The following is a 10,989-nucleotide window of genomic DNA, read 5'->3' as shown; positions in this document are numbered from 1 at the left end:
CTGCATTTTTCTGTCAAGTATATATCTAGTAATGAGTAATGTGATTCTGATGGCAGCTGTGGATAGATGGATACTCTGTTTATCACACACACACACGGACTTGCAGGAGCACAGAAACATGTCAAATATTAAATATAAAAGGATTACAATGTAAAAGATTGTATATGGTGGAATCCGGCTTGTCCCGTAGAAGGTCTGCTTGCGCATTTTAACCTCGTGCACAAGCAGATCCGTTTCCTCTCTGGAGAAGCGCTCAGTTTCTCAGCTTGCAAATTCCGCCATGTAAATAGCGAATCCGCCATGGCGCGAGCGCAACTGGCTTTTAAAAGAAATGGGAGATGAGACTCTGATTGGTTTATTGCACATTACGCCAAAAGCAAACCCATTACTCATTAAGAGAATAGAAATAACCCTTTTAGACCATGCGCCAGGTGCGCCGTCCATTTTTCACATCGTTAAACTAGCAAAAGTGGATTGAGAAACACCCTAAGTGCACTTGCGCCGTGCGCTTTAGACCATACGCTTAGATCGTTAAAATAGGGCCCCATATAAGAGCCAAAATTAAGAAAACTTTATAATAGTATCATAGGGGCACTTTAACATAAGTAATAATGACCCCACACATATGCTGTCTTCATAAGTGTTTAGGCTAAAGCAATCTCCTTCATTTTCCTCAAGAGTTCATTTGTTTCCTATTAGGAACAAGTCTTAAAATTGCCTTAATAAGCTTCTGACACCCTCTTAATGATAAAATCTGTCTTGTAATATCTGTTTTGACATGCTGGCTTCAAGCCATTTAGGTATGATTATTTAGATAAAGACTGACTTATTTCCATGCAGCTGCTCTGTTATTCCATTATATTTGTTTCATGCGCATATAATAATAATCACTAGTTGTTATTTGACAATCCTGGAGAGAGTTATTCTAATCTCTTTTGTTATAAATGTCTTTAATCATTGCAGTCATAAACAGAAAAGGGAAAAGGTCACCGCCTTCCCTAAAAACTCTTTGGGGAGAGTATTAAAAAACTAATGCTGACTTGTAAAGCTCTTTGATTTAACATTCTAATTGCTCTGATAAAAGGGTAAAGTTTATTATCAAGAGAAATCAATGAAATAAAGATGAAAGCATGCTCATGGAATATAGATGTAGCTCATGTACACAAAAGTTTTTAAACACTTTATGATGACTTTCAGGAATGCCACTCTCAATTACTAATATGAAACTCTCCTAAAGTAGGATATTTTTTTTTAACGTCTGTTAATAAATGTGAATAGACATTTATTGTGGGACTACATTTAAGTGCCGAAATACATGTATTAATTGTTATATCTGCAGTAAATCATGACATACAGTATCACACCATTTCTATATTCAATGTGCATTGGCATATTGTATATATTATGTATAGTTTTAAATGAATAATTATTATTATTATTATTTTTAATAAGCAATTATTCATTAAAGTTATTCCACAGCAACTGCATAAAGAAATGTTTCAAAACAATTTAATTTAAAAGATTTCACCAATGTTTGCGTTTTATTTTAATTTCACTTTTCTGTTATTCTTCTTTTTCCTTAACATTACAGTATTGTAATACAGGGTTGAAGTCGACGCGCACGCGCAGCATCACGCGCTTCCAGTAGGAATGCACGCGAGAGATGGAATATATAAATGCAGTGATGGCGACAGCTGCAGAGGAGATCTCAGTAAACACTGAGACACCAGTATCTTTCAAAAGCGCAAGGAAAAACCATGCTAGACCATGGAAACTGAGTCTAATTTATCTGCAGTGCTGTGAGTATTTGGGGAGAGATCGATGTGTGATAGCAACGCAGAGGTCTAAAATATCCACCCCGCACTATATCATTGGATTGAACGTTTAACACCATTTTACATCATGTACAGAGCACGTTTTATCTTTATAACACTCCTGATTTGCCTTCAGGTCTAGATCAGAGATACAGTAACAGTATGACGTCATTCTCCTCTGCTGAACGCTCCGTTCACGTGCACATCACACACATATTGCATGGGAGAAGCATGTTTTCTAGTTGTTTAATTGCAGAGGAGTTATTATTTGATCTTCTTCAGTGTTATCTCAATGCATTTGTGAATTTGTTTGTTGTTGTCACAGTGTAAGTTAAACGAATATGTCAAGCATCTTATTGGATTTATTAAATCCAATCATTGAGACATTTGAGTAGCCTACTTCATCCAAAATGACATTTCTGTCATCATTCACTCACCTTTGTTGTAGTCACTCGTGTGACTTTGTTCCTTCCATAGAACAGAAAAGGAGAAACCGCGAACGGATCAGTGAGTCTGTGTTGAACTCAAGAACTGGATCATTCTGGATCATTTTCGTGAACAAATTCAGATCAGTTTTGTGAACTATCTCGTCCGAGTTTTAAAGAATAATTTTAAAGAATCGACTCAAAAGAATGAATCGTTCGCTGTAAAAATAAATAAATACAAAAATAGAAAATAAAAAGTTGTAAAAATAAATAAATAAATAAAGTATTATTGTAACACGTTTTACAAGAAAATACTATTTCAGTCTTTGTATAAAAAAAATAAAATAAAAAAAAACATGCTATTCAATGTTTCTTTGTAGGCTATTTATTTGTGAAATGTATAGGGCTGTCACTAACGATTTTTTTTGGTAATCAAGTAATTGGTCGATTATTTTGACGATTTATTGAGAAATCAGTTTTTTTTGTGGTAAGAAAAATAGACATAAGTGAAGTGAACAATACCCTTTAAAATGACTTAAAATACACAAACAATGAGGCAATAATAATTGGTTCAAATAAAGTATCAAAAGCAAGTAATCATATGGTGTTATTGAATATCCTGTACATTAACATAATCAACTTATGTACTTTACATATTATAACAAATGCCTGCAGAGGGCGCCAACGGCTTGGTGATTGTTGTTGTTGTTACACTTAATACTGATTTCACGCAGCCGTTATTTTGAAATCGAAAGCGAGGCTCCGGTGGGGAGAAAACCGGAAGTGTCTCCTTAAATCACAGGAGAGTCGTGAATGCGATGGCGTATTGTTGTGTTTTATGTATAAAATTAGTTATTCTAGAACTGTACATACATTTCTTTCATACTTTAGACTATATACAGTGAAATTCATTTATAAAGAATTTTTTTTTTATATATATATAATTCAGAAAGTAAAAAAAGAAGCAGGACTATATACATATAACATATAACTATATACATATCCTATATTGGATATTAACATCCAATAGTGTAAATCGCGGCAGCAGCTTCAGGTTGGTAGTCCAAGGCATTGTTGTTTATCTTTACTTCCGGGGTTCTTCCCACCGGAGCCTCACTTTCGATTTCAAAATGGCGGCTGCGTGAAATCAGCATATAGCATGATCAAATCTGGCCAACATTTAACTCAAATGTCCACTTAATCTTTAATATTTTGAAAAAAATTGATAATAGAAATGCTACAGCCACTCAAATTTCTTGAACAAGAATATAAAGAAATTGTGATTGTGAAATTGTGAAATTTTTTTAACAATTTACGTTACAAATCTGGTGAAATGGCGCAACTTGCGTTCACAGGTTGCGTGAATGCTATTCAACCCAAACTCACAGCAGAGTTTTTAACTGAGCTGCTGAGACGCCTCCAAATGATAAAAGTGCAACACTTTGCTATGAAAAACAAACCGCGACTTCATATGCGTTCCCATATGCGTCTTTGAAAACCCAGTCAAACTGACTAAGACTGAGTGTGTGTGGAGCAGCATTTACTGTGAATGAAGCCACGTAACCTGCACACATGTAAATAATGAAAGCGCACACACCATTACTATATTACTCACCCAATTCATTCTCAGCACCGTATTTGTGTGGCATCTTCACCGCATGAATTTGGTGCATCACTTAAATTAGTCCGTGCTTGTCCCCCCAAATATATGCACAGTTCCTCCCCCCACCCCGTTTAACCAGAGCTCAATGCCACATCCACCCTCAACTTATTAAATCATCGTCCCGATGATTCACTATGTACATTTCGTAAAACAAAATCTTTAAAAAACAACATTAACCACCTCTCATCACTCTTTTTAATTCATGCACCACTTGCAGCAAAATATCTAAGACTGTCTCCATTGCCCCCATCTTAAGCCATCATTTAACCCTGTGGGGATTGCTGCAGCTTCCATACCCTGCACCGATCGTGACTCCCTAAAGGGATTACTATGCTGGCCAGCTGTAGCCCTCTGGGAGCGTCGAACAGTAGAGTCTGTCCCAGCGGTTATTGCTTTCTCGTCATCGCTGAAAGCTACCTCTTCTGCACTCATTTCCCTTTCAACCCCCGAAGACTGGTTCTCTGGTACTACCACCCAGAGCTCCTCCCAATCCTCCTCAGACTCTGACGGTGCCATGCTTGTACTTGAGTCTGTCCCTTGATGCTCCCTTGACCATACAGGCTCCTTCTGCAGAGGTCCACAACGACGTAGCTCCAAACGATGCACATTCTTTTGTGGATGCGATTGATCCACTGGAACTACCTTACACACTGCCTTGTCAGGGTCCAATCTTTTCAACACACAGTGAGGCAAATCCTCCCAAATATCCTGGATTTTATTTCTTCCTCTCACTCTGCAATTACGCAGATAAATCAAATCCCCTGGATTCAAACTGGCATCTTTGATCACCCCTTGTCGTCCTTGTTTCCGCTTGGCCATACTCTGCAACTGTCTCCGTGTCAGCCTATAAGCCTGTTGCAGTTTGTGCTGATGTTCAATCACCCAGGTCTCCACCATGCCTACTCCTCTCTTTTCCACTTTTCCACTCCTCAACAAATGGTCAATTGGGAGATCAAGGCTCCTGCCATACATTAAAAAGAATGGGGAAAATCCAGTCGTAGCATTTTCAGTAGTATTATATGCAAACAATACTTCATGCAAGTACTCATCCCATCTCATTTTCTTTTCAGGAGTAAGAGCCCTGAGGAGATCATGTAAAGTTCGATTAAAATGTTCACACTGCCCGTTACCTTGGGGGTGAAATGCTGTTGTTCGGCTCTTCTGTATGCCATACACTCTACACAACTGCTGCACAACTTCAGCCTCAAAGCACCGTCCTTGGTCAGAATGAATCCGGGCTGGAACTCCATATCGATGAATTCACTCCTTGACCAGCACCTTTGCCACTGTTATGGCCCTCTGATCATCTGTAGGTACGGCTACTGTGAATTTAGAAAACACATCTGTTATAATAAGCACATTTTCTTTTCCACTCTGGGAACGTTCCAGCAATGTAAAATCCAATGCCACAACCGCCAAGGGTTTAGATGATTGAATGCTGTTCATCACTGTTTTTACTTTAGGCTGAACATCCTTAGACACAATACATCGAAGACAATGTTTGCAGAACTCCTGAACATCCAGGTACATCCCGGGCCAATAAAAGCGTTGACGTGCTAGCTTAAACGTTCGGTCAATCCCCTGATGACCTTGATGGTCATGCAGCTGACTAAGAACTTTCTGCTTTAAGACTTGAGGTAAGAAAAGCTGTTTTACCCAGTCCCCTCTAGCATCTGCAATGACTCTATTAAAGATGCCTTCATGATCTTCCACTTTATCCCACTGTCTTAACAGCTCCAGTGTGTCTTTTAACTCCTCTTTTCTTTCTTTCTTACCTGGCCCTTCCCCCTTACTCCAATAAAACTTGATCCGGGAAATAGCAGGATCCTGTTCTTGCTAGCTTTGCAGATCTTGTGTCTGAAACTCAGGGGAAACAGAAATAACATCCACTGTAGTTACAGATTGTGGCAAAATACTCCCATTGTCTCCATCCTCCAGTCCACCACCACCATTAAATGTGGGGGTCACTCCCTCTGACACGGCCAGCTGTCGTCCTCCTGCCGACTTTTGTCGGGACAAAGCGTCAGCATTTCCATTCTTCTTCCCAGGACGGTACAACATTTCAAAATCGAACATGGCCAACTGCGAAGCCCATCGCTGCTCCAGAGCCCTCAATTTGGCAGTCTTCAAATGACTCAGTGGGTTATTATCTGTAGACACCGTAAACTTATTCCCAATTAAATAGTCCTGAAATTTCTCTGTCACTGCCCATTTAAGGGCAATAAACTCCAGCTTCATTGTACTGTAATTATCCATATTACGTTCAGACACCCTCAGACCTCTACTAGCATAGGCCACTGGCCTCCGCTTACCTCCCGCGTCCTGGGAGAGCACCGCTCTGAGTCCTGTATGGCTGGCATCTATTTCAAGAAAAAAAGGCTTAGAAAAGTCAGCATAAGCTAACATAGGAGCAGATGTTAATTTCCTTTTCAGTGTTTGGAAAGCTTACCCTTTGGTATTTCCCCAACAGCAGCCAACTGATGTAGTGGTGCTGCTGCAATCCTGGCGAATCCTTGCATAAAACGTCTGTAATAGCTTGCAAATCCCCCAAAAGATCTAAGCGCTTTTGCTGTCTGAGGTTTCGCCCATTCTGCCACTGCTTGAATCTTCTCAGGGTCTGTCGCCACCCCCTCACTAGAAATTACATGACCCAAGTAACGTACCTCTTGTTGGAAAAAAAAACAGCATTTACTGTGCTTAACTTTGAGACCATGATGTTGAAATTGTTGCAGGACTTTCTTCAATCTCTCCAGGTGTTGCTCCACTGTTGACGAAAACACAATCACATCATCCAAATACAAGAGCACTGACTGAAAACTTTCATCACTGAATATACGTTCCATTAAACGTTGGAAAGTACTTGGCCCATTGGACAAACCTTAGGGTAAACAATTATATTCAAACAGGCCAAATGGCGTACAAAAAGCAGTCTTTTATTTATCCTTTTCTGCCACTGCCACTTGATTTTATCCGCTTGCCAGGTCCAGGGTGGAAAACCAACACGCTCCACTCAACGCATCTAAAGATTCTTCAATTCTAGGCAGTGGATATGAATCTTTTCTTGTTTTAGCATTAAACTGCCTATAATCCACTCACATCCGAATTGATCCATCCTTCTTCTTTACAATCACAATCGGTGACGAATATGGGCTGCAGCTTTCCCTTATTACATTTTGCTCTAAAAGTAACTTAATATGAGCTTTAACCTCCTCATATTGAGTAGGGGGCAACCTCCTATACCTTTGACAAACTGGAGCATCATCTACCAATGGGATCTGATGTTCAATCAAATCAGTATACCCCCCCCACTTCCTTCAAAAAACACAGAGGCATATTTATTCAATAACCTCCTAGCCTTCCCTTCATGTTCCACAATCAACAGAGGACAATTAAGGGTCCAAACTTGTTGAGCGGCTGTTACCCCTGACTGTGACACATTACTTTGCTCAATAAAAACCGTACAATTTTGTTCTTCCTGTACTGGGGTAAACTGAATATCGAAACCCCCTCCACTGACCACCACTTCAGCCCTATGTACAGACTCTAGTCGAACATGTGGGTACAAAATAACCTCAGTAGTCCCCACATTCATAATTGGGACCAGCAATTGTGCTTTTTCTGGGGACACTATTGAACCTATAATTAAAAGGTCTGCTGGTAAACTCCCCTCACTCTCTATCAGAGGCTCTAAAAGTAAAGACTCCTTTTGCATGAGTCTAGTGTACCCACTTGTTGCACAAACCAATTGAAGAGTACCTGCTGGCACCTTGACTGGACATTGGGCCAACAGGTTTACAAAAGACTGATTTTGTGTATCATACAATTGACAGATTTCCAACGCCTGTTTCAAATAAGCCTCACATTGCTGCATCATAGAACTTTTTGAATATTGAGACCCAAATTGTTGCTTTAAAAGGTCATGACAATTTTGAATTTCATTCATACCGATTAATCCAGGAACCAGTTTCTTTCTCTCCCTTGTCTCTGTGTCAAATGTGTCTTTCACCACCAACTGTTTTGGAAGAATTTGGTCAAGGATATTAATATCTAGCTCTAGATAACCCACATATGGAATATCGATATCATTTGCTGCTTTTAACACCAGCCACCCACACCCAATGCATCTACATCCTTTCCTGCAATGTGCTGTTTAAAAAAACTCTCAGTTATCATGGAAACCATGGAGCCAGTGTCAATCAAACAATTTATTTGAACAATTTATCTGTACTCTGTTTTGCAATCACTGCTTCACTATCTATAGTACTGAGGTTCTCAGACCCAAACAATGTTTCATAAACCCTCACCCCATCACCAGCCCACTCAACAGCTTATTTGCGGACATCAAGGAATGTTAAGCTTGGTTTCTGTCTAATCATTCTTTTTAACTCTCTACAGAGTTCCTTACTTCTCACATTCTCTGCAAACTGATCCCTAAGCATTACATCCTCTTCCGACACACCCCTTGGGTTACAACTTTTTAGTTCTTTCAACAAAGCCATTAATGCATGTGAGAACTCAATGAGTGTTTCAGTTTTCCCTTGCCTTTCAAAAAACTGTCTCTGCAATGCAGTAAATGATTGGGCACTTCCAAATACTTCAAGCAAAGCTTCAAAAATTCCCTCTGGCCTGGACCATGTTTCCTTAGATCTGTACTTAATCTCCTGTTTTGCCTCACCATATAGATGTTCCCAAATGTAATCAACTGCCTGGTCTGGTGTAATGTTACGGGACTTAAACATACTTTTCAGGTCCTCAATCCAATCACTCAGAGGTACACTTGAAGATTTACCAGTATAAACTTTACATCTCTTCTCTCTGGGAACATAAACCACCTCTACCTTTGTTGTGCTTTGTTCTTGCCACACAGTCCCAGTGTCCATAACACAGGGTTCCCACGGGTCCTTGAAATCCTTGAAAGTTTGTGAATCTGAAAAAAAAAAATCAAGGCCCTGGAAAGTTTTTGAAAATAAACATACATAGAGACAGGTCCTTGAAAGTGCTTGAATTTATTTTGTGCAATAAGTTTTCTGGAAAAAATTCCAAATTCACTCCGGTCCCCTAATGTGTTGTTTCGCCAACACTTCATGGCCTATGCATACTAGCTTGCTTGATTTACACTAGTTGCGTTAAGTGTTTCCCACGTGAGGTACTTTGTGTTGTACGTTGCCATGACGTTCACGCGCGCATGAAACTACGATGGTACCTCAACATTTGTAATGATTTTTATTAATGTAATTTGACGGCACATCTGTATTTCATATTTTCCTAATGTCTTGTACCATTAAACATGTTATCACGTGGATGAATAATCATATGCAAATGATATGCAGATGAGGATATGCATAGTAAAATGAGGCATTGTAAGCTCCATATATGGTTATTTCGGGGAGGAGATGCATGTGCGCTCATTCTCAATTACCATAAATCCCGCCCATTAAATCCGACTGACAGCTATATATGGGCATCATATTATGACACCAAACGAAGGATTTCAACATGTCTTCTCAAAAGCGAATGAAAAAGAGAAATTTCTCAGATGCAGAAATTGACGTTTTATTATCAGAAGTTCATTCAAAACGCCACATTTTATTTTCAAGCATACATAGTGGCGTATCAGGTCCTAAAAAAAAAGGAAGCTTGGCAGCATATTACAGATGCAGTTAATGGAGTTTCATCTGTTAATCGAACAGTCCCAGAAGTGAAAAGAAAATGGTTCGACATGAAGCTTGACTGCAACACTTGTGACTTGCGGACTTGTGTTCCGTTTGCAGATGCTATTACTGGCTCTCATAATAAAAGTAAAAAGAAAAACCGTATGTAATTAGGCCTACTATATATAATATTTTTTCAAAATGCTGTGTAAATGTACCCGATTAAGGTGAATTAAAATGCAGCCTTATTAATGAGCAAAACGTTCGGATGTTAAACGCACTATTTACGCGTGGCTGGGAGCAGGTGTAGATTTATTTCGTACCAACTAACATTTGGAAAATACGAACATTTTAATGAATCTGAAAATTTACACCAGAACCACTTTACACAAGATTTACACAAAATCAAAAAAAAAGCTGTGCACACGGCCAAGCGAAATGGGGTCTTGCGCACCCAACGTGCATGACCGCCCACACCGCAATGACGTCATTTTTGCAGCGCGCACCTTCACGCTCGTGTGGACACGTCGAGTATAAACCTAGCTTTAAAGGGCCCCTATTATGGATTTTTGAAAATTACCTTTCATGAAGTGTGTAAGACAGCTCTAAGTGAATGTAAACATCCAGCAACATTTTAAATCTGAAAGTGCACCTTATATAAAGTTATTATCTTTCAAAAGTAAGAGTCGACTCTGAGTCAATGAAATTAAGTTATAAGCCGTTTCGTTGTGACGTCAAGACGAAACATTAGCATATTGCCCGTCCACTTATTGCGTGCGCAGATCATGTAGAGAAGACGCTGTGCTCTACAGTGTGAAGGTAAAGCCAGTTGTTGTTTTTTTTCACTGCCCAAGGATGAGCATGTGAAGAATCAGTGGTTAAAATGTATCTTTATCATTATATCACAGCAGTATAATCCTAAACTTTTGCTGTGTTCCCTTTATTTCACTGACGACTGCTTCTCAAATCTCGGAGTTCAATGCAGGATTCGCAAACCACTTGCTCTTGAAAGATGGCGTTCAAAATACTTAGTTTTGAGTTTTATATTATGTAGGTCTCCTGCTAACTGGCTAACTCACGTTATCACTGCCTTACTTAAATACTTCTGCTAACTGTGTCTATTAATGCAGATTTTCTGTCATTCTCACTACTTTGAAACATAGATTAATCATAGAGCAAAATTTTTTTACCAATGTTTATGTTACACAAGTCATTTACATCAGTCATTCACCCTAGAGCTCGGCTAATGTATACATTGCATACATGCACTGTTATTGATAGTTTCCATGTGTTCACTGCAATATATTACAAAAATACTCTGTAAATAAATTAGTACAAGTAAAATAATTGGTTTGTTGATGGACATGCACTTGTTAATGCTGATGGTGAGGAATTACAGTTGCAACATCTCATAATGTACCTCAAACTGAGTAGTG

The 10,989-nt window shown here is 39.1% G+C and overlaps 1 protein-coding gene across 2 annotated transcripts in view; it reads left to right on the top strand.

Annotated features, from left to right (window-relative positions):
• Window positions 1-1,653: 1,653 nt before the first annotated feature.
• Window positions 1,654-10,989, top strand: part of LOC309488176 (uncharacterized protein) — a 146,435-nt gene continuing 137,099 nt past the window's right edge. For both annotated transcript variants that reach the window (XM_082156257.1, XM_082156256.1), the window contains exon 1: window positions 1,654-1,799. In XM_082156257.1, the coding sequence (XP_082012383.1) occupies window positions 1,664-1,799 (136 nt within the window). In that variant the 5' untranslated portion in view covers window positions 1,654-1,663. The remainder of the gene's footprint in view (window positions 1,800-10,989) is intronic.

The sequence above is a fragment of the Leuciscus leuciscus genome, assembly GCF_965113295.1.
Source record: "Leuciscus leuciscus genome assembly, chromosome: 23".
NCBI classification, from domain to species: domain Eukaryota; kingdom Metazoa; phylum Chordata; class Actinopteri; order Cypriniformes; family Leuciscidae; genus Leuciscus; species Leuciscus leuciscus.
The sequence above is the reverse complement of the archived record's forward strand: the minus strand, read 5'-3'. Positions and strand labels throughout refer to the sequence as shown.